This window comes from Triticum aestivum, chromosome 7A (genome assembly GCF_018294505.1).
Source record: "Triticum aestivum cultivar Chinese Spring chromosome 7A, IWGSC CS RefSeq v2.1, whole genome shotgun sequence".
Classification (NCBI taxonomy): Eukaryota; Viridiplantae; Streptophyta; class Magnoliopsida; order Poales; family Poaceae; genus Triticum; species Triticum aestivum.
The window spans coordinates 719,935,639-719,961,181 of NC_057812.1; the positions used below are offsets into that span (position 1 = coordinate 719,935,639).

The 25,543-nt window shown below is 42.0% G+C and overlaps 1 protein-coding gene across 1 annotated transcript; it reads left to right on the top strand.

The window, feature by feature from the left end:
• Window positions 1-2,201: 2,201 nt before the first annotated feature.
• On the top strand, window positions 2,202-4,178 carry LOC123147051 (GDSL esterase/lipase At5g03600-like). Its single transcript, XM_044566303.1, has 5 exons — window positions 2,202-2,362; window positions 2,545-2,781; window positions 2,936-3,228; window positions 3,321-3,597; window positions 3,696-4,178. Exons 1-5 carry the CDS (start codon window positions 2,308-2,310, stop codon window positions 3,938-3,940), a joined length of 1,107 nt encoding a protein of 368 aa, XP_044422238.1. The 5' UTR covers window positions 2,202-2,307; the 3' UTR covers window positions 3,941-4,178.
• The last annotated feature ends 21,365 nt before the right edge of the window (window positions 4,179-25,543 follow it).

Sequence of the window (25,543 nt, forward strand, 5' to 3'; positions counted from 1 at the left end):
TGAGGTTTTACCCTAACCCTAGCACATCGGTCCCACCGAGTTGATCATATCGGTCCCATCGAAATGCCTAACGATCACATTATGAACTAAATCGGTCTGACCGAGTTTTCTGATTCGGTCCCACCGAGTTTGGTGAATTGTGTGTAATGGTTAGATTTTGTGTGGAGGCTATATATACCCCTCCACCCTTCTTTCACTAGTAAGGAGAGCCATCAGAACATGCCTACACTTTAGCATTCATTTTCTGAGAGAGAACCACCTACTCATGTGTTGAGACCAAGATATTCCATTCCAACCATTTGAATTTTGATCTCTAGCCTTCTCCAAGTTGCTTTCCACTCAAATCATGTTCCCACCAAATCCAAATCTGTGAGAGAGAGTTGAGTGTTGGGGAGACTATCATTTGAAGCACAAGAGTAAGGAGTTCATCATCAACACACCGTCTATTACCTTTTGGAGAGTGGTGTCTCCTAGATTGGTTAGATGTCACTTGGGAGCCTCCGTCAAGATTGTGGAGTTGAACCAAGGAGTTTGTACGGGTAAGGAGATCACCTACTTCGTGAAGATCTACCCTAGTGAGGCAAGTCCTTCGTGGGCGATGACCATGGTGGGATATACAAGGTTGCTTCTTCGTGGACCCTTCGTGTGTGGAGTCCTTCGTGGACTCGCGCAACCGTTACCCTTTGTGGGTTGAAGTCTCCATCAACGTGGATGTACGATAGCACCACCTATCGGAACCACGCCAAAAATCTCTGAGTCTTGTGTTTGCACACTCCAATCTCATCCTTTTACTTTCTTGCAACTTGCATACTTTACATTCCGCTGCTCATATACTCTTGTCATGCTTGCTTGAAATGTATTGTGAATGATTAAACTTGTGCTAAAACTCCACCTCAACTTAAAGAAATTAAAAACTGCTACTTTTCTTTGTTAAGAGTCTATTCACCCCCCCCCCCTCTAGACACCTCTTCTCGATCCTTTCAGGGAGGCTTGGCAATATTATGTTATCTGCGGACATGAACATGGTATCATGGCTCCCACTGCCTCTCGCCAATTAACGGTTAAGTCGTTGTATGCCAAGCATGCAAAGGGCCCTCGCTGGACATAGCTAGGGGGCTATGGATCACTAGTCTCCCTCTTAAAGTGAAAATCTTCCTATGGCAAATGTTTCGTAATCGTCTCCTAGCCACTACCAACGTGGCTAAACACAGTGGGCCCTCCAATGGGAATTGCACAGTTTGCACTATCCCGGAGGATGCTAATCATGTTTTCTTTTGCTGCCCCCTAGTGCGCTTTACGAGAGGCTATGATCCGAATTGTTAGCCTGAACTATGAGCTACGAGCACTAGTGATGAGCTATGAGCACGAGCGAGGAGGGAACGAGAGGCATTGAATTGAATGGGAAAACTTTGTTTTTGCCACTCTAGCTTTTGACCACTTTGCTTATGCCACTCTAGAATTTGACATTTCACTTCTACCACTCTTAGTTTTTGAGAATACATCACAATTGCCATTCCGTGGCAAAAGTAATAATTTTATAGTGGCAATTGTGATACTTGTCAAAATCTAAGAGTGGCAAAAGTGAAATGAAAAGTTATTGCTTTTGCCACGGAATGGCATTTGTGATGTATTGTCAAAAACTAAGAGTGGCAAAAGTGATATGTCAAATTCTAGAGTGGCATAAGCAAAGTAGGCAAAAACTAGAGTGGCAAAAACAAAGTTTTCCCTTGAATCTTGCATGAAGCTGTTTTTCTTTCTATTAATTAGTATCAAGCTTACTTTCCACATGAAAGAAAAAGTATCAAGCATACTTTACAACGATGGATACAGCTCCTTATAAAGGAGTTTGATGCTTTGGTACTCGCGAACAGGGTTTAAACCCACATTGTGTTGTCTGGAAAGAGGGGCCACCATCTAGAAGGTACATCGGGCATAAAATTCGGTATGGGCGGAGAAAAAAAGACCCGGATGAGTACGTGAGGAGCATTCACTGATGAGGAGGGGAAACGGACGTAGGGAGGGCGGAATCTTGAGGATGAATCTGGAACTTCAACGAGATTAGGCCGGTGAAAGACATGGGCATGCGCATGGGCCTTCCCCTCCAAGTTGATCGTAGAGGTAAGAAGTTGAAGCGAAGTTAACAGGAGCAGGACACTAAGGTACACGTGCATTCTTCCTCCTATAAATATAGCCCTACGTCCACACCACGATCCCATCCCGTCCCCATCTCCCTTCCTCCGCGGCACCCTCTCCATCATCTGCTTCGTCGCCGGGCGCCGGACGGCTGCCCTCGCAGGCTTCGCAGCCATGAAGCTCCCGCCGGCTGTTGTCTGTCTTCTCCTCATCCTCGTCTTCTTTGATGGTACGCACGCACTGCCACTATGTCTTTCTTTCCGATGTTTGCTGCTAGCGTGCCGCCTTTGTTTTCCTTATGGACATCTGTCGCTAGCCGTGTATTACTACATCACTTCAATCTTGTCCCGTTCTTCATGTTCTTCCAGCATGCACGCGCGCACGTACTCACATGATCGATCCATGTTGCAGGTGCTTCAGTGGAGGCCCGAGGCACACCTTCTGCCCAGGGGTCGAGGAACCAATGGTCCAGCATGTTCGTCTTCGGCGACGACTTTGTCGACAACGGCAACCGTCCCAACATCACCGGTGAAAAGACATCGCGCCAATGGAGCTACCCCTACGGCTCCTATCTCAACTCTCATTATCCTACGTCTCCTGTTTTGACCGGACGCTTCTCCAACTACAGGATGCAATCAGATTTTATCGGTACGTGTACTCATATATTATGCAAGTATATAGCTAGGTAGCAAATTTTAGTTTTAGTCTAATGCTAGACTGCTAGTGTGCTATGACGTGTATCATTATACATCTATTAGGTGTATCCAAAATAATCGTTCCTATCTACTGCTTGTCCCTGCAGCAAGGATGTTGGGTCTCCATGAAGCACCTCCAGCGTACGAGCTCACAGATGATCAATCTTGTGGCTCATCTGGCATGACCTTCGCTTCTGCCGGCGCTGGTGTCTTCAAGGTGACAGCGAAGAAAAAGGTGCCGACCCTTGCTGCACAGGTTCAAGCTTTCAAGAGGCTAGTCAACGACGGGGTCATCCCAACACGACAGCTTCACCACTCTGTCGCGCTCATCGCCATCTCCGGCAATGACTACATGAGCGGCTCTGAGGCCAATAATGGCTTCTACACAAGCTTCGACGATGTAAGTAGTAGCTACCATACTCACACATACAAATTACACCATCAATTAATATATCAATCTCCGCCTTGCTAATTAACTTCTCCTGCATGCAGCTCGATACTTACGTCGGAAACGTGGCGACTGAGATCCTAGATAATGTGGCGCAACTGCAGATGCTTGGTGTGAGAAAGGTGCTAGTAAACAACTTGCATCCCATTGGTTGCATGCCTTTGCATACTAGTTCGAACAACTACACTACGTGCGACCTTCTCGGCAATTATGGCGCATCCGTGCACAACAAGTATCTAAAGCAAATGCTCGAAGAAAGGGACAACGTTCACATACTGGACCTCTACACTGCTTTCACTGACATCATTAATCATGCCCCTGGTAAGTACACATATCCGCGTGTATGTTGTAAGCCAAATCTGGCTTATAATGTATGAATTTGATTCTGTAACTATGCATAACTGTTTTTGTGCATGCAGGTGGAGGGTCGGATGAGTCCAAGAATTTCAACCGCAAACTGACCCCGTGCTGCGAGAGTACCTATAAGGGAGGGTACTGTGGAGAGCGTAGCCATTCAGGGAAGCGCTTGTACGACCTATGTGAAACTCCTGACAAGATGTTCTATTGGGACCAGACACACCCAACACATGCTGGGTGGGAAGCTGTAATGAAGGCGCTGCAACAGCCTTTGATGGAGTTTCTTGATGAGGACTACGTTGCATGATGCAGCAGCTTGATGGCTAGCCAGTTGCTGGTGCAATATCTTTTAGGTTAGCTTTACAAATGGCATGCGTGTTTAGGAAGAAGGTTGTGAGTTTTTTCCCCTTGTGTTTTGATGGAGTTTTAGTCTAGTACAGTGCTCTTTATTATGTACATGAAACATGAACGGGTGTTAATTTTCTTATTGTTTTATCCCCTATATATTAGTTGAGATTGAAAAGTTGGTTGTAAATGTGGTTGAATATCTAGCAGCAAATGAGAACGTGCTTGGGCTTAGCGCGATATAGCGTGCCTGCATATTCATAGGTTTGAGCTCATGACAGGGTCAGTAAGATTATGCTCTAATTGGTACGCAATGCTCGTTCTTCTGCCCATGGCGTCGTGCATGTTGGGGTTGCTATTATACGGCACGGTGCACGGGCTAACCAAGGCTATATTCGTCGAGGCGAAACCGTCGGGCACTGAAGCGTTGCTTTTGTATGAACTACATCTTGTCTCCACGTTTTTTCTTATATTTGACTTAAATTTTTGTTTATCCAACAAATATGGTGACACCCTTTCGGAACTGATATCAAACCCCTCAACCCAACATTGGTCGCTTTCTTGCAAGAAACTATACCTACTGATTAAGGACGGTACGTTTCTCCACTACAAAAAAATAAATACATGTATGTTTTTTTACTCGCATTTCTAAGTTTTTCTTTTGTGAAATCATACATGTATATACCGTGCCTTGGTTTGTGCCGATGATATAATAAAATATTACGGGGATGGTAGGGAGTTAGTTCTAACTTTTTTATAGCGAACTGACTTGGCATGGGTTCTTGAATTTATTGTGTTTCTTCTAATTTTTTTAGCAATGTTTGTTTAGCGGGAGAAAAATTTCCTCGACTACGAGGCTTATACGGTGACTTTATGTATCTCAAGAATTGTTGTACGGTCCCTTGGTGGTCCTTATCGGAGTATTGTGTGATGCTCGTGCTTTGTGTTAAGTCAGCCAAGGTTGTTTAGGCTAAGGTGTGTAGAACTCGAAGACAGTGTGCGGACAAACCAACACGGTACGAACTCTTCAACATGACGTCTCTATAGTTCTAGTTTTAACATAATTACCAACTTTGTATTGCACAAGTTATTTTGCTATCTACCTAATAAATTACAAGAAACATATATCATCAACATGTGTACAAGTAAAAACATGTAATAAAAAAACATGTGTACAAGTAAAAACGACTTGACTTCATGTATTACAAACTAAATTTAATCTGACTTGGAACAATGACCAAGGAAAAATCTAGTCTATGTACACCTACACATCTTTTTTTGGATGGATGTACACGTACACATCAGCTTGTCAAATAAAGAAAAAATCCATGACGGTTATATCATGTGTATACACATAGCTGATTGTGTAGAATATTAGCTAAGAGCTGCTACGTACATTGACACTCAGAAGACTTGTAATAACTTGGATGCCAAGATCAAGTAGATTACACACGGTCAGACTCTTCTTGCAAGATATTTATCATGTTCACATCTTTAGAAGACGCCATTTACTAAACTAAAAAAGTGAATATCATCAGCATATATTTTGTGCATTAATAAATATAGTTTGAAGCATGTGTGTGGAGGAGTGAGTCCACGTACATGTCACCATGATTTCATTTTTATATATTTTTATTATATGTGGTTTTAATGTCATGTTCAATTGCTTAGCATTTATTTGAATGAACTACCCATAATTTTTGCACACTTCTAACCGTGTGCGTCTGACACATATTCTATTGACTGAGTAGATCATGTAAAAGGAACCTCCTTTTCATTTACTCCGCATATAAGATTAGTCTGAAGTCAACAACTTCATAAAGTTTGACCAACTTTAGATTTAAAAATAATAGAATCCATAGTACTAATGATATACAATATGAAAACTAATTCCATAATAATTTAATAACACTGATTTTGTATTGGGAATGTTGATATTTTTTTTAAACTTGGTCAAAGTTTATAAAGTTTGGCTTAAGACACATCTTATATGCGGAGTAAAACAAACAGAGGGAGTACATGTGTCCGATTGCACATTTAAGGCAATAGCACTCACTCAAAGGAGTCCATATACTCCTACATTAGTATAATTCAGTAATGGAAGTATACACGTACTAGTTCCTCGCTAAATGTCATGATCATTCTAGTTCATGCAGCTTCTATTATTTTCCCGCCGATTGTGCCTCTATAAGAACCGAAATTTTCCGAGCATTTGGTCATCAACAACTCAACCTAGTTTACAAGACAGAGATACATTGATCATATGGCTGACTCCAATAACAAGGTGGACAAGGGTAAGTTTCTTGGCGTCCCTTTATCATAGTGCTCGAATATCGCATGCATGCTCCTCACTCACTTGTTTATATCTCCTATGCACTATGCAGCGATCCATGAAAAGTATGTGCCTGAAATGCATGATTATTTGTCTTCCTTGAAAAACCTAGCCGGACCTGATACTCCACGAGTGGATACCCCGAATAATGCACCGGAGGCCGGTGGTTAGTAGCTTTATTTGATGACTCAGATATATCGTAAATTCCTAACCAATTAACTTATAAGAGGATAAAACAATTATAACAAGAGAAGATTTGGTGCCCATGCACAAATGACCGTTGGATCCGTAGGTGTGTGGACTGCACAAATATGTTATGAAGACCACACATACTCACATATGCATGTGCGTATGCGTGCATGGACGGGTTGCTATGCATGTGTGTATGCATGTCCCCAACTCTATGAGGCATCCACATCCACATCCAACTCGAGTTCATGTGTAAGTTTGCATATATCAAGTTCACGTATATTTATGTGGCGACTCGAGATTATATTAAGTATTTGATTTTGTGTGTACCTCAAAAGAAGTGATATTATTGGGATTTTATAACTTAGCTCAATTTTTCATTTCTCTCTAAATAGTTTACAGTGCATGTTAACTGGTGAAAGTATCTTTTGTTGTGTGGGGAAAAGACAGCCTCCTTGTCATTTGAAACACGTACAACACACGTCAAGCTAGAATATGATGATTAGACTTGGAAAAGATGAACTTGTATTTGACCAAGTGACGTCTAGCACATCTATATGTGTAGTACATAGAGAAATTATTTGTACCATACTTCAATAGTTCGGCATATCTAGTTGTTGTTGAATTATGTTGTCTGTTCATTAGGTAGAATTAGAGTTATCTTGACCTACTTCATACACATTTAGTCAAAACCATGCCAGGTCATCAACAGAGCCGCGTTGAGTCAATATCATCTAAAACAATATGCTCCCTAATTTTAAAACCCTCCCATTCAATTGAGGTGTTAAATTTTAAACTTCGTTCATGATTTTGGCTGGGTCAACGATTTCCCAAGGGCTCTACATTTAGTTAGGCTATTCAATTTAAGATTTGGTTCAAGATTTAGACTGGGCCAACAATTTTCTCAAATTAATCAGCAACCACCAGCCTAAAAACACATTAGTCTCGCACATCCTCTCACCGCCTAGAAAAAGGAAACACCACCACGTGATATTGTAGCACTACATGTGGCCACCAGCATAAGAAACTTCATCACATAAGTATGCATTGATGAGCAGATAACACAAAATCATACTGCCAAGAAAGGCCACCAAAACACCGCATTGTAAAAAACCACCATCTTCCCCAAGCGTCAAACCAGATAACAAACAAAAATTATGAAATTCCAACAACACCAATGACGCAGCGAAGTGCGTTCAAACCTTCTAGTAGGGACTAAATCCTTTTGGTTTTCAAAGTTCATGGTGCAACTTCTCTTGCTTTGAAGTTTTCTTTGTTGAGAAATTAGCTTTGAAGTTGACGGTCCAAATTCGTACTAGTTGAAATTGAGGGGTGAAATATTGTACTTATCTTCCTATGTAATAATAGGAAACTTACACATATATGGGCCTCTAGTGCAAATGTAATACTTTTCTTTTGCGGGGGAAATGCACTTTGTTCTAGTGGCACATATATGTGTAATTTATGCAAAGTGTAATTCAGTTCGTATCATTTCAACTTCAAAATTCTAGACCTATCTGCACTACATCAGGTTGGACGTGTCTGATCGTTATTGTATGTATGTATGATTTGAAACGAGTCAGCTTTGAAGGAAGTTGCATGGACAAGAGAACAAACCCGCGTCAAGTGCACGGGCTAGGGGGCTAGAGGCGTGCATGCATGAAGCCACATCGTCGTTCAAGGCGTTAACGTCCATGTTCAGGTTTTGAGAAAGAAAAAAAGATGGGAAAACAATCAGAATTCCAAAAAATGTTCACAAATTCAAAAAATGTTTGCAAGGCCTACAAATGTTCATGAACTAAAAAAACGTTCACCAATTTTAATAATTCATTTGCAAATTAGAAACATGAACTAATTGCTTTGATGAACTATTTTTTTCTTGAATTCAAAGATATTCAGAATTTAGATACAGCTTACAAATTTATAAATTTGTAAATTCAAATAATGTTCGCTAATTTAAATTTTTTCACGAAAAAAACTCAAAGAAAAAGCAGTAAATCCAGCTAATAAAACTAAAACAAAAAAATGTTGGTTGCAGGAAGGTTCTAACACAGGTAATAGCCAAATGGATTTGCTGCTGTGCGGGAAATAAGATCCCGGGGAGGAGGGTGGAGGGGCGTTACTGCTGCTGCCAAAAAACATTACAGCAAGGCCTGATGCTACCCGGGCTGTCCCAAATCCGAATATAGGGTATTGTAGCTGGGCCGGCCCATTCTATCTTGTTTTCTGTTTATAAAACAAAAATTATCACGCACGCCCCGATTCGAACTGGGCACCTCTTGCTCCATACTCGCTGCGCTAAGCACCTTACGGCATTCACCTTATGTGCTCAATAGAACCATCTTTCCTCCTTTCATCTTACGTCCTTTTCTTTTTTCTATTTCTTTTTTCCTTTTCTTTTTTATTCATGGCTGTTTTGTTTGGTTTTTAATTCCTTTTTTATTATTTTCTTAATTCTAATTGAATGAACCTTTTTTCAAATTAATGAACCTTTTTCAAAACCATTGAACATTTTATCAAAATTGATGAACTTTTTTCAAAATGAACGAACTTTTTCAAAACCGAATAAACTTTTTTTCAAATTCAGTGAACTTTTTTCAAATTTGATGAACATTTTTCGAGTTTGATGAAGTTTTTTATCAATTTTCATGAACTTATTTCTCAAATCGATGAACTTTTCTCAAATTCGATGACCTTTTTTTCAAATTGATGAAGTTTTGTCAAATTTGATGCACTTTTTTTTTATTCGATGAACTTTTCTCAGAATCGATGAACTTATTTTCCAAATAGAAGAACTTTTTCCAAAAATCAATGAAGTTTTATTAAAGGGATTAACTTTTGTTAAAGAGATGGTCAACGCAGTCAACTAAACTGATCAATGAGGTCAACTAAATCTATCGAGCCATGGAACAAAGCGTTCTCGTGCGCCACGGTGATCTGTCAACCAGGCGAGCGAGCAGGGCACGACCTCGCACTGTTGGGCCGGCCCACGCGAGCGTGGCGTGAGCGTTGTTTCGCGAGCGCCGAGGAGGACGGAAAACCCTATCTGCCGCATTCTGCCGCAGATTGTCGAGACTTCGCACAGACCGGAGCGACCAGCGATCCACATGGGCCAGCCCAACTATCAGCAAAGTACGCGCTACAGTACTGGGCGGTTTTGGGAAGGTTCCAGTCGTTTTTTTTCTCGTTTTTGGAACCTTCTAGAAGGTAAGGGAAGGTTCATGAACCGGTTTTATGTCTTTCTCTGTTTCTTTATCGTTATTTTCCTGGTTTTTCTATACTTTTTTTCAGTTTTCTTTCGTTTTTCGTTTTTTATTTTCTTTCTTTCTTTTTTCTTTCCGTTGTCATTTTCATCATTTAACAAATTTTTATAAATAAAAAAATACTTCAGTTTTTGAAATTTTGTTCACAAATTTCAATAAATGTTCAGAAGTCCAAAGATTGTTCACTTTATTTTTAAAAAAATCTAAAACTCGAAAACATGTAGAGTTCCAAATTTTCAAAAATAGTTCTATTATTTCATTTTTATGTATTAAAAACTGTTCGCACTTTCAAATTTAGTTTAGGATTTTCAACTTGTTCTTGATTTAAATTTTTTGTTCCGTAAATTAAAAAAATGTTATATATTCAATTTTTTTGTTCCCATGTTCAATGTTTTTCTCTAAATTAGGAAATGTTCAATATTTCAAATAAATGTTCGGGATTTCAAATACTTTTTTTCCCATGTTCAAATTTTGTTCACAGTTTCACAAATTTTCTCTCACTTTCATAAATCAAAAAATGTTCACGTTATAAAATTTTGTTCATGAATTAGAATTTGTTCAGGATTTAAAGAAAAGCCATTTTCTAAAATTGTATCCAAAATTCGAAAAATGTTCCAGTTTTCAAAATTTGTTCACAAATTCATAAAACTTCGTTGTTTTTTTTGAAAATTCAAAAATGTTTGAGAATTTTGGAAAATTGTTCCTGTTTCCAAAATTTGTTCACAAAATCAAAAAAAATGCAAATTTGCAATTTTTTCACAAATTAAAATATGTTCGGGATTTTTCAGAAAATGTGTCTGTTTTTCAAATTTGTTCAGATATTCAGACAATGTTCTTTTTAAAAAACCAATTTGTTTAATTGTTTACAAAGTTGAAAAGTGGTTGTGTTGCAATTTTTTCACAAATTAAAATATGTTCGGGGTTGTTCCTGAAAAAAAAACCGCGTTATGAATTTCTAAAAATATATCGGATCTGTGGTGGATGTTTTGTATGTAATGTTGTACGCTGCTTTTTGTTCAATAACCTTCGTTAGCTCGACTGGTTGTGGCGCTTGGATTCTTCCAAGAGATCCTATGTTCTGCTACAGTACATGCTCGCAGCTGATTCCTTCATGGGCCGGTGCAGGTAGACACCCGCCTATGCGAAGCTGCGGCTGTTTGCCGCATAGAGCGGCATATAGGAGTTCCCGAGGAGGAGCTCTCTCAGGCGGTATCACAGATCTTGCCAAGTTCATTGAAGGAGCATTGTCTCAGGCCAGAACCACAACTGCAACCCGTTAGTACTATAAAGCACAGCTGCTGGCGGGCTCAGAAGCGCTTGTTGCGGGAGAGAATTATATCTCGCTTAGATCAACAATAGCTTCTGTCACGTCTGAATCTTTTTCCTGTGGTTCTACAATACTGGGAGTGCCCAGTCTCGGCGTTCGTTTGCTCGTTGATCATGGTGTTCCCCACTTTTTTCTCTGGATTTATTTTCGTTTTTTCTTTTGTTTTTTTTTGCTTCTTCACTGATTTCGTCCCTTTTTTCATTGGTTTTATTCATTCCTTCCTTCCATTTTCTTTGCTTCTTTAATGGTTCATCCATTTTATTTTTACTTTTTGGTTTTCACTGTTTCCATTCTTTTCCACTGATTTCTACATGTTTTTTCTTAAACATGTCCAAATTTTTATTACACATTTGTACTTTTTTTATACATCAAGAACTTACTTTTAATACATGTTTAACAATTTTTTCTACACATTCTTTTTTTCCGAATACATGATTAACTTTTATTCAAATATAAGTTTTGATATCTAGTTTACATATTTGTATACATCTAAAACATTTTTTATGCAGGTTAAACATTTCGTATACATGATAGATATTTTTCTCTACTACTTTTCGTACACATCCTACATTCAAAGTAGTTTTTATAAATGTTTAACATTTGCCATCGACATGACTGATATTTTCCAAATATAGGTTTTGATGTCTAAATGTTTTCGGTACACATCCTACGTTTTTCTTGTACAAGTATAACTCTTTTTATAAATATTTATCGAAAAAAGTTACATGAACATTTTTGTAAATTGTGTACAAATTTTAAAAAGTCTCGTACATATTTTGGAAACACATGAACATTTTTAAAAGTCATAAACATTTATTGCAAAGCTATCAATGTATTTTTGAAAGTTATGTTTTCCAAAAAATTACACTATGTTAACGGGTTTCAAATTCTTGATTTAAAAGTCAATTGATTTTTCGAATATATGTATTTAAAATATACTCGAAAGTATAAATAAAAGTATGTACACTTGGTCTCGCTATAAGGCAGACATATGTACAGGTTTAGGGCCATTAGTGAGGAAGCGGACACTGTTTGGCGCACTTTTGGATACTTTCACACAGTTTTGGAAGGTTCCGTCCAATGTTTTTTTCTATTTTTAACGGTGTATTGGTCTTTGAGGAATTTTCATTTTCATATTTTTTCCTGTTTTGTAATTTTTATCTTTAATGTGTTTCTCTTTTTCTCAAGCACAGTTTCAACATTTGTTTAATAGAATTTAAATGTTTTCAGACACATACTATGAACAGGATTTCAGTACACATTAAATAGTTTTTTAGATGCACTTTCAACTTTTCCCGAACATGTCGAACATTTTTCTAATACAAGGTAATCATTTTTTAGATACATGTTAAATATTTTTATTATGCTTGTTGAACAAATTTTCAATAAATATTGAACATTTTATAAATACATAGTCAACATTTTTTAATACAAGATGAACAATTATATATGTCAGAAGAGTTTTAAAAATGTCAAACATTTATTTTATATTTCATGTGCATTTTACTAATATTGTCAGGAACAATATTCTAAACATGTGAACATTTCTGAATGTCATGAACATTTTTCAGAATGGTATGAAGATTTTATTTAAATGTCATGAACATTTTTTTAGACAAGGAAATTTATTAGAATATTTAGTAAAACAAATTTTCAAATTGACAAACAACTTTTGAATTGAAAAAGAAGCTAGTTTCTTTTAATGTATGAGTTGATCGTAGTAACAAAGGGACGTGATTTTAAAGAAAAGTAACAAGATTGCAACACAACAAGGTGAGGCAGAAGGCAAGCAATAAGTGTGTTGGTAGATAGTGTTGTATGCCAGTCGACCCTATAAACGAGGTGAGCAACGGGCATATAGGTGAGCCATGGGTAGTGCTCACTGCGACCGACCTGAAGACGTGCCCGCTAAGTTCGTGCAAAATCAGATACATGAGCACTATGCATGGAATCGCCCCAAAATGCGCACCTACGCGGGTGTTTGAACAGGCCGAGAATTATGTTCAGCATTAACACAACTCCCTAACTTTGAAGGAACTAGTAAACGTTCACATGCAACGCACGTACTGCCTAATGTTACAATGATATGCGAAAATTCATTGTATGTAAAAGGATAATCTAATAGTAGTAGTGAAAAATATTTAAAATGAATTGTTTTATAGAAAAGGTTCATTTTCCTCCTAAAAAAGCTACTACATTCACATTTCAGACTAATAATACCCTTCTTACTCTATGAATCTTGAATAACATATTCAAGTACTCAGTTACAATCACTATTTTTTCTTTCTATCTACTATAGATCTACGGTAATATGAGTATTTTCTTAGAAGTCCAGCTTTCCATGATCTTCTTTTTATTTTGACGTCATGGTCTCAACCAACGCCACTGAGTGCCACAACTCGATGAAGTAGGGAAACAGCCGCTCTAAGCAACATAGCAATGTACCCATTGAATTAAATAAATGAATTGGCAGTGTTCTGAATAAAATGACATGGTACTATTATTATAAGTAAAACAATAAATGTTAGCACATCATCATGTATCAAGATGAGAAGTCAGAAATTCAATTCAGCTCCTGGGAGCATGTGCTCCCGGGCCCTTATTTTTAAATGTAAAAAAAATCAAGACAAAATTTTTTATGTGTTGCTAGTCACATCCAAATGCTTCCTGCAAATTTTGAGTTGAAAATATTAAGCATTTTGGCCTGTGCAAAATAAACAAAGTGAACACCAAATGTTACCCCAAAATGTCACCTCAATTTTTTTTTCACCGACGAAACATTGATATTCCATTTTGCATGAAAATTGTCAAGCATGCGTGCGACACTAAGACTAACATCCACAAAAAACATCAGAATATTTTTAAAACATTTAATTTTTTGCGGTACTGTTCACCCAGGAGCACATATCCGGGAGCATGTGCTCCCATGAGCCAAAACGCCCCTCCCGATGAGAAGTGAACTATGAAGAAAATAAATTATTTGTGCTTGGTGAGCTTGGATAGATAGTTGCATATTCAATATCAGTGTGACAGAACAACAATAGTTGGCCTTCAGCTGCAACAATCTCTTCCCACACAACGTCCATTGTTGTAGCCCGCCAAAAAGAAAATTTCAACTAACAAAAAACTATTTTGACTAAAAGTTTAGCAGATGACTACAAAGGTAGGAGTAATAGTGAAGTTTTACAGAAGAAAATGAATGGTGAATGCATATCTACAAATAGGCATCAACATCAACGCAAGGCTTCATGAGGAAAAAATTAGCAGAATGAAGTGAGCATCAACATATATCAAACAAAACAAAAATGAACATTTCAATACCAAAAGAAAAAAAATAGTTGGTTGGCATTATACAATGAGATTTGTTTAACCAAAAGGGGAAAAAGTTGGATGATAATGTATTTCAATTCTGAAGGGCTGATGTTGGGTAACAACTCGAAATGTGTGCCAACATATATCCAAGAAGTCTACTGGCACATCGAACTATTAATAAGTAAGTACTGCTGAGAGATATACGACCAGTTAGACACTCAACACTAACATGCACCAGCGAATTAGTCCCAGATCTAACATAAGGTCGAACATTAACCTGATCATAGCGTCGTTTCAGCTTGCTCTTCATCTTTAGATGTAGCTTCCAATGGAGCAGGGAGAACTTCTTGCGTATTCACCGGACATTCACTGGATTCACAAGGGGAGCTGCAACAAGCTCCAGAAGTTGAGATTCCAACACTGTTTGGTCAGGACCTATGCACTTGAATTTAGTCACACAATACTACAGTTAAAACTAAGGATTGTATCGTGGAGACAAGGGGAGTACCTACATAAGAGATCAACTAATATTTACTCAACTTGAACCTAAAATAAAGAAGCAAGAGGCTGCTATCATTAATGACACATGTATACATCAAACCTCTGTATTCTTGAAATATGTCACATGTATAGAACAGTGCACCTTAACTGTGACGCCCCCGATTTGACCGTACACTAATCATACACACAAACGTGTACGATCAAGATCAGGGACCCACGGGAAGATATCACAACACAACTCTATAAATAAAAATAAGTCATACAAGCATCATATTACAAGCCAGGGGCCTCGAGGGCTCGAATACAAGAACTCGATCATAGACGAGTCAGCGGAAGCAACAATATCTGAGTACAGACATAAGTTAAACAAGTTTGCCTTAAGAAGGCTAGCACAAACTGGGATATAGATCAAAAGAGGCATAGGCCTCCTGCCTGGGATCCTCCTAACTACTCCTGGTCGTCATCAGCGGGCAGCACGTAGTAGTAGGCACCTCCGGTGTAGTAGGAGTCGTCGTCGACGATGGCGTCTGGATCCTGGGCTCCAACATTTGGTTGCGACAACCGGGTAGAAGGGATAGGGGGAAAAGAGGAAGAAAGCAACCGTGAGTACTCATCCAAAGTACTCGCAAGCAAGGAGCTACACTACATATGCATGGGTAAATGTGTAAAGGGCCATATCGATGGACTGAACTGTAGAAAGCCAGAATAAGAGGGGGATAGCTAATCCTGTCGAAGACTACGCTTCTGGCCACCTCCATCTTGCAGCATGTAGAAGAGAGTAGACTGAAGTCCTCCAAGTAGCATCGCATAGCAATAACCCTAACCGATGATCCTCCCCTCGTCGCCCTGTGAGAGAGCGACCACCGGTTGTATCTGGCACTTGGAAGGGTGTGTTTTATTAAGTATCCAGTTCTAGTTGTCATAAGGTCAAGGTACAACTCCAAGTCGTCCTGTTACCGAAGATCGCGGCTATTCGAATAGCTTAACTTCCCTGCAGGGGTGCACCACATTCCCCAACACACTTGATCCCATTTGGCCGGACACACTTTTCTGGGTCATGCCCGGCCTTGGAAGATCAACACGTCGCAGCCCTACCTAGGCACAACAGAGAGGTCAGCACGCCGGTCTAAATCCTATGGCGCAGGGGTCTGGGCCCATCGCCCTTTGCACACCTGCACATTGCGAACGCGGCCGGAAGCAGAACTAGCCCCTTAATACAAGAGCAGGCTTACGGTCCAATCTGGCGCACGCCACTCAGTCGCTGACGTCACGAAGGCTTCGGCTGATACCACGACGCCGGGATACCCATAACTACTCCCGCGTAGATGGTTAGTGCATATAGACCAAATGGCCAGACTCAGATCAAATACCCAGATCTCGTTAAGCGTGTTAAGTATCTGCGAACGCCGACCAGGGCCAGGCCCACCTCTCTCCTAGGTGGTCTCAACCTGCCCTGTCGCTCCGCCACAAAGTAACAGTCGGGGGCCGTCGGGAACCCAGGCCCACCACTACCTTGATGGAGCCACCTGCCCCTTCAGCCCCCATCTCCGATCAGTATCACAGGTAATGTAACTATGTAAAGTATATTGTATATGCCCGTGATCACCTCCCGAAGTGATCACGGCCCAGTAGTATAGCATGGCAGACGGACAAGAGTGTAGGGCCACTGATGGAACACTAGCATCCTATACTAAGCAGTAGGATAGCAGGTAATGGTAACAACAGTAGTAGCAAGGACAGGCTATGCATCAGAATAGGATTAACGGAAAGTAGTAACATGCTACACTACTCTAATGCAAGCAGTATAGAGAAGAGTAGGCGATATCTGGTGATCAAAGGGGGGGCTTGCCTGGTTGCTCTGGCAAGAGAGAGGGGTCGTCAACTCCGTAGTCATACTGGGTAGCAGCGGCGTCGGTCTCGGTGTCTAGCAAGAGAAGAGGAGGGAGAAACAATAAATATTTAAGCAAACAGATGCAATACATGACAAGGTGTGATGCTAGGTGTGCCACTAACGCGGTACGAGGTGGTACCGGTGAAGGGGGAAACATCCGGGGAAGTATTCTCGGTGTTTCGCGTTTTCGGACAGATGAACCGGAGGGGGAAAGTTGCATGTTCGCTATGCTAGGGATGCGTGGCGGACGAACGGGCTGCGAATCCGGATTCGTCTCGTCGTTCTGAGCAATTTTCATGTACAAAGTATTTTCATCTGAGCTAAGAATTATTTTATATTAATTTTTAAATATTTTAAATCATTTTCTAGAAATTAGCATAATTAAATTAATTTAGAAATTGCAATTATGATGTCAGCGTGACATCAGCATGATGTCAGCGTGACATCAGCATGATGTCAGCAGGACCAAAGGATGACTAGGTCAACCCTGCAGGTGGGTCCTGTTCACCATAGTCTCAGGTTAATTAAACATGGTTAATTCATTTAACTAAATGATTAGGTTAAATAGACATTATTAATTAAGTTAATTAATTAATTAACCAATTATATATATATTTTTTCTTATTTTTTAACGTTCCACAGGGGCGGGCCCCACATGCCAGTGGCCTAGGAGGCCACTAGAGCGGGCGCTAGCGGGCGTGCTGGTGCGGGCGCCCGGACTGGGTGCGGCCTTCAGTGCCACGAGATGGGAGGACGCCGGGGCGGCGCCGGCCGGCGCCGACGTGGCTGCGGCGAAGCCGCGAGGCTGTGGTGATGCGGGCGTTGTCGGGGCGGCGGGACGGTGCGTTGGGGCGGACGAGGTGAGGCCGAGGCGTAGGTAGGGTGGCGCGCTTGCAGGAGAGCAGGGGTCGACGGAGGTGAGCAGCGACGCAAGCGGTTGCGGCGGGTGGAGCTGGCAAGGCGCGGGCGAGGTCGGGCGCGCGTGCGGTCAGCGCGGGAGACGGACAGCAGGGGCGCAGCTGTGGGCGCGTTCAGGGGCACAGGGGTGGTGCGCGTGCGCGTATGCGCGGTGGCCAGGCGCGACGAGCGGCATCGCGGGACGAAGAAGAGGACGGGGCGCGAGGCAACCATGGGCGCGGGCTGGCCGTGGGGACGCGAGCGCGGTCGCGGCCTTGGCCGAAGCCGTGAGTGCGAGGGGAAGAGGAGGAGAGGTCGGGGCTCACGGCGGGATGTAGGGAACTGGCAGCGGCTCGGGGAGGAGTCAGGGAAGCGAGATCCGGCGACGGGGCGGCGACACGACGGCGCGGTAGCTTCAGGGCGGCATCGGCGATGCCGGTAGGTGGCGGTTCCTCGGGCACGGGCGCTCCGAGAGGAGGGGAGCGAACAGGGGCGCCCCTCCTCCGTGCGTATGCGTGTGTGGGTGTGTGGTCTTCTACGCCGGCGAGTTGGGGCGACGGGCGGCGGGATTGGCGATAGGGACGGGGCGGCAGCGTCGTGGGGGGGGGGGCGCAGGGCGTCGGCCCGATCCCGATCCAGAACCGGATCGGGGGAAGGGGGAGGGAGCAAGTGGGGGTGTGGGTGGTTAGGGTTTCGGGGGTGGGGAGGGGATAAGGGAGGCGGGTTGGGCCTCCTGGTGGCCTGGGTGTGTGGCCGAATGGGCCGGCCTGCTGGGCCGAGGCCCAGGGGGCAGGGGGGTTTCTCTTTTTTTTCTTTTGTTGTTTTGTCTTTTCCTTTTATTTATTCTTTCCTGCTTTATTTTAGTTGCATTCTATTTTAGTAACATATACACTTAGTATCTAAATTAGTATTACAACTTAGCCCATAGTCACAAAAAGTCTAGACCCCAATTAACTTAGTTTGACATTTTATTAAATAATAAAAAAAGTATTTAAATAATCATTTTTGCTACTGTTTTATTCATCTCATAGTATTTAAACATTTTATAAATGTGTGGTTTTTCCACCATAATTATCTATGCAATATTTGGTTCACTCAGAACATTTTAGTTTTAATATTTGAAAACTTTTATTGTTTGCCTGTGTTTTTGAACTTGAAGTTGAACCGGTTTTGAACTAACTCGAGATTAGCAACTATAAACGAGGTGACGTGGCATCATTAGCAGAGGATCACTGTAGCTTAATTACCCGGGCGTCACAATTCTCCTCCACTACAAGAAATCTCGTCCCGAGATTTAAGAGGGGAGTAAGGGAAAGATGTGGCTACGAAATTCTATCGAGACTTCTCGGTCTTGGTTGCTCTTCTCGAAGAGGTCGATCCATTACGTTGAAGTCTTTATTTGTCTGCTCCAGGTCATCATGATCAAGTCGTCATCCCTTTCTTTGGGGGTTCCATCGTACTTACGAAAGAATAAGGGGTTATTCTGGGAGAACGAACCTCTACAAGGTTGACTATCTGGTCGATAACATCAGGGAAGGTGGTGGAAGGTAGCTCTCGAATTGAAACTTAAGTAAATATTGAGAGGAAGTAATGAGGTTTCATGGGAAGTTACGAGCGAGCAGGAAGCCGTTCGATGCCTGAACAGGGCTTGAAAGGGGCTCAAAGCAATCGGGACTAAGTATTGCGTCCGGTAACAGATTTGATGATCTCTCGGAAGGTGGCTTGTGAATTACATATGAGGCCACACGCGAGGAAGAACCTTGGGAACAGGGGGGTGCAAGAGAGTCAAGTTTCGATCCTGTGGAACTGTGGGTTATGGGCCCACCATGTGGGTTAAAGGTAGGAAGTGGGCTGACATCTTGCACGGTCACAATAGCAAGGCATGCCAGAGGGTAGCCTGTTAGTTATGTCGGCAACAACATCGATACCAAGGGCGAGGGACGAAGAGAACCATTTTCCTGCTCGTTGAACGAGGCGGACCAATAGGCAAGGTTCCCATCCATCGGTGGTTACCGAAGTGTCATCAACAATAGTAACAGGGTCTGACTGATAAGGTGGTACACCGAGGTGTTTTCGTAAGCAGGAAAATATTACTGCTTAGATCATCTAAACCTCAAGAAAGGTTAAACCAAACAATGGAAAGGATAATATGATTATCAAATTAATCAGAACAATGGAAAGGAAAATGTGTTTAAACACATATATCAGGGGTATATCCTCCCCAAAGTCAAGCAGAGGATGATATCCAAGACAGGATATAAAGTAGAAAACATTTTAGGTAAGGGGGGGGGAGGAATCTCATGAAATTACCCATACAACGGTGTTAGGATAAATGATAAATAAAATTTAGCATCGTGCTTCAAATGTTCCTGTTGAAAATCGGAGTACCATTGACATGCTTCGAGATAGCATTGACATGGTCATCAGGTGAAGATCAGACTTTGGAAACACGAAGGATCCATCAGGAATAACTTGTAGAATAAGTCTTACAATTTCCTCATGGAAGAATGGATAGCCTTGCGAAAAATGAAACGGTAACAATAGGTCCTCCGGCCAGGTGTGCTAGGCAAGATATCGCCTTACTGGGTCATATAAAGTCCAGTGTTATGACTCTTGGAAAAGGTTCCAACCATCATATCTGACCGAGATTCATATCTCGTTAATGTCAGGATACCTCAGACTCAGGACGCCTGAGAAGAAAAGGTGCAACACAAATAGACGAGATGACAATGTAAGATTCTCGGGAAATGAAATATGGGAGCGAGTTCCGACACAAGAGTTCATTTAAACCAAGGAGAGGATGAGGTGGCTGATGGGCTCAGGGACAATCCATCGAGATTTTCAAAAAGATGAATTTCCACAACCATGTGAACAACGAGATAACATTTGTCAAGTCAAATAACATAATGATGTATGCTCGAGGGAAACATACACAATTTAAACATTGGTTGAAAGGTGCACCCGAAATATGGGCTTAGGTAGCATGATCAGTATTAGATTGGTGATCGTGATAAGTATCACTTGTATCAAGAATTCTCCAGAGATGGTGAAAGTCTCATGACAATCCTGACATAAAAGATGGTAATACCCCAAGGTAAAGAAGAACAAAGGCTGGATAGCAAGGATCTCAAGGTATAACACAAAACACGAGCAAGTTTGTGTTGGAGGGAAGACAATAAAGTGGTCGATGATATCACAAATCACCGAGGCAAGGATGGTATTTCTCATCATGAATTCAATTGATATCATGGAAAAGCTCAGAATATTGATGATGATCACGACACATTTGTCAAGAGATTTCACGAAGATGTAATCGATCGACGATGACATCAAGTCAAACAAATGATGAAGCGAAAGGTTATTGGAACCACGGTTAGGACACAAACTCGAAATCAAGTTTGTTGTTCAAGGAGAAATGATATGATGATGAAAATCGACGCAAGCTTAGCTCATCGTTGAAAGTTGTGCTCCGGGAATAAGGAACCAGGTAGCACAATTAAAATCATCATGATAATGATATAGCCAAATAGGCTAGGAATGATGTGATCGGGTACAAACTCGTAAGTAAGGCAGATTACTAAGAGTTGTTGAACCGTAGTGCGGACTCGATTCAGTTATCGGGGTACTCGAGTGACTATCCACTCAAAAACCATGAAAAATTGGAATCCATGAGAATGTAGTACTTGACGAAGAACTCATAAGAAGTTATGCGGTTCTGTGATAATCTCGAGATACTAGGGGGTAATACTCGACGGTAGATCAAAGTAAAGGTTGGACTAGGGTATTGCTCTGCATAAGACAAGTGTTCAAACTTGCACGAGAAATGGAATCAAGGAGAAACATGGTGGGAACCACGATTGCAAAAGGCCAGATCCCAGATATAAGATGAACTTATACCAAAGGAATAATTAATTTAAGAGAAGCTTTAATGATAAGATCTACATCGTGTCCATGGGCATGAACACAAAGTTCAAGGTCGACTCCCACTTCTCCAATGCATAACCTTTCATTTACTTCTCGCGTTCGATGAAGTGATCGTGTTGAAATTTAATCTGGTAAAATACCAAAAGAGTATGACTCATGAAAACTTTCGAGTCCACACATATTAAGGAAGGCATAGGTTCAACCCATCGGGGCTTCTTAGAACATATACCATGAACTTCGGGAGTAAATAACACAAACTCAAAAGTAGAGTAAGGTTGTCAAAAGTAGAGGATACAATTTACCAAAGGCATTATTTATCCGGTAAAGAATCACAAGAATTTAGGTCGTCAAGGACACTATTGGATAATAACCCGGCAATGGGTATGGCGATCAACAACGAGGCTGATGTGAGTATCGGAACTCAATCAGAGGAAGAAGGAATGCCAAGGCATCAGATTATAGAAACAACTTACTAATTCAAAGCTTAATGCAAAGATTTTTTTTTATTTCCAAATCAAGGGATCAGAAGCAATCGTTCTGATCGAAAATGAATAAGTTAAATAGACTTAAAAGCACAACCGATCAAGGCATTGATTGGTCAAGAACCAGCTCATATCCAAATGACGTCTAAGCCGAAAGGATAATCCTAGGATTCGACTGATGATTGTGAACATTCAGAACTTACTGAATCAATGGACTCAAGAATGATAGTGACAAGGGATGCCAATAGGATTAGTATACTTATGGGATTAACCATAATGCAAGCAAGCAAGAATTTCAAAAGCAATAAGCTGCTAAGGATTTTCGGAAGATCGAATATTATTTTGAAGAACTTAGTGAAACACACAAACAACTAGGGATGGGCGGATACTCGGTAAGTGCGAGAAATTATCCGTAGGGGTGTGTATGTGGATAATGAACTGCAAGGTAGTAGGCACAAAGTATTCTCGGAACAATAGAGAGAATTTCCGAGGTATCTTGTAATAACAAGATCAACAGGGAATGATGGTATGAATAACAACTGCAAGTAGTTATCCATAAGGGTTGACGGTGGAAGGGGAATTGCAAACGCGATGAACACAAGTTCTCGGGTTAACAGCGGAGAGTATCTTCAGGGTCTTCACGTACAGCAGACGATCATCAGTAATAAGGGGCTCTCCGGGTGAAAGTGATAACGAGATCCTAATGTTAGATTTAGCAAAATTCATTTAACCCGAATAGAAGAGAGCTCAGAGTCCCAGAGTAAGGATCGAGGAGTAAAAGATCCTAATACCACCCAGATGGCGACGTGGGCCCGTAAGGCACACATCCATGTTAGTAAAAGTTTTGCAATGTCGAGACTCGACTTCAGCCAAGGAGTGTGGAAGGGGGATTCCTACAGGCAGTCGGCTCTGATACCAACTTGTGACACCCCCGATTTGACCGTACACTAATCATACACACAAACGTGTACGATCAAGATTAGGGACCCACGGGAAGATATCACAACACAACTCTACAAATAAAAATAAGTCATACAAGCATCATATTACAAGCCAGGGGCCTCGAGGGCTCGAATACAAGAGCTCGATCATAGACGAGTCAGCGGAAGCAACAATATCTGAGTACAGACATAAGTTAAACAAGTTTGCCTTAAGAAGGCTAGCACAAACTGGGATATAGATCGAAAGAGGCACAGGCCTCCTGCCTGGGATCCTCCTAACTACTCCTGGTCGTCGTCAGCGGGCAGCACGTAGTAGTAGGCACCTCCGGTGTAGTAGGAGTCGTCGTCGACGATGGCGTCTGGATCCTGGGCTCCAACATCTGGTTGCGACAACCAGGTAGAAGGGATAGGGGAAAAGAGGAAGAAACAACCGTGAGTACTCATCCAAAGTACTCGCAAGCAAGGAGCTACACTACATATGCATGGGTAAATGTGTAAAGGTCCATATCGATGGACTGAACTGCAGAAAACCGGAATAAGAGGGATATAGCTAATCCTATCGAAGACTACGCTTCTGGCCACCTCCATCTTGCTGCATGTAGAAGAGAGTAGACTGAACTCCTCCAAGTAGCATCGCATAGCATAACCCCAACCGATGATCCTCCCCTCGTCGCCCTGTGAGAGAGCGACCACCGGTTGTATCTGGCACTTGGAAGGGTGTGTTTTATTAAGTATCCAGTTCTAGTTGTCATAAGGTCAAGGTACAACTCCAAGTCGTCCTGTTACCGAAGATCACGGCTATTCGAATAGATTAACTTCCCTGCAGGGGTGCACCACATTCCCCAACACGCTCGATCCCATTTGGCCGGACACACTTTTCTGGGTCATGCCCGGCCTCGGAAGATCAACACGTCGCAGCCCTACCTAGGCACAACAGAGAGGTCAGCACGCCGGTCTAAATCCTATGGCGCAGGGGTCTGGGCCCATCGCCCTTTGCACACCTGCACGTTGCGAACGCGGCCGGAAGCAGAACTAGCCCCTTAATACAAGAGCAGGCTTACGGTCCAATCTGGCGCACGCCACTCAGTCGCTGACGGCACAAAGGCTTCGGCTGATACCACGACGCCGGGATACCCATAACTACCCCCGCGTAGATGGTTAGTGCGTATAGACCAAATGGCCAGACTCAGATCAAATACCTAGATCTCGTTAAGCGTGTTAAGTATCTGCAAACGCCGACCAGGGCCAGGCCCACCTCTCTCCTAGGTGGTCTCAACCTGCCCTGTCGCTCCACCACAAAGTAATAGTCGGGGGCCGTCGGGAACCCAGGCCCACCACTACCTGGATGGAGCCACCTGCCCCTTCAGCCCCCATCTCCGATCAGTATCACAGGTAATGTAACTGTGTAAAGTATATTGTATATGCCCGTGATCACCTACCGAAGTGATCACGACCCAGTAGTATAGCATGGCAGACGGACAAGAGTGTAGGGCCACTGATGGAACACTAGCATCCTATACTAAGCAGTAGGATAGCAGGTAATGGTAACAACAGTAGTAGCAAGCACAGGCTATGCATCAGAATAGGATTAACGGAAAGCAGTAACATGCTACACTATTCTAATGCAAGCAGTATAGAGAAGAGTAGGCGATATCTGGTGATCGAAGGGGGGGCTTGCCTGGTTGCTCTGGCAAGAGAGAGGGGTCGTCAACTCCGTAGTCGTACTGGGTAGCAGCGGCGTCGGTCTCGGTGTCTAGCGAGAGAAGAGGGGGGAGAAACAATAAATATTTAAGCAAACTGATGCAAGACATGACAAGGCGTGATGCTAGGTGTGCCACTAACGCGGTACGAGGTGGTACCGGTGAAGGGGGAAACATCCGGGGAAGTATTCCCGGTGTTTCGCGTTTTTGGACAGATGAACCGGAGGGGGAAAGTTGCATGTTTGCTATGCTAGGGATGCGTGGCGGACGAACGGGCTGCGAATCCGAATTCGTCTCGTCGTTCTGAGCAATTTTCATGTACAAAGTATTTTCATCTGAGCTAAGAATTATTTTATATTAATTTTTAAATATTTTAAATCATTTTCTAGAAATTAGCATAATTAAATTAATTTAGAAATTGCAATTATGATGTCAGCGTGACATCAGCATGATGTCAGCATGACATCAGCATGATGTCAGCAGGACCAAAGGTTGACTAGGTCAACCCTGCAGGTGGGTCCTGTTCACCATAGTCTCAGGTTAATTAAACATGGTTAATTCATTTAACTAAATGATTAGGTTAAATAATCATTATTAATTAAGTTATTAATTAATTAACCAATTATATTTTATTTTCTTTTTTTTAACGTTCCACAGGGGCGGGCCCCACATGCCAGTGGCCTAGGAGGCCACTAGAGCGGGCGCTAGCGGGCGTGCTGGTGCGGGCGCCCGGACTGGGTGCGGCCTTCAGTGCCACGAGATGGGAGGACGCCGGGGCGGCGCCGGCCGGCGCCGACATGGCAGCG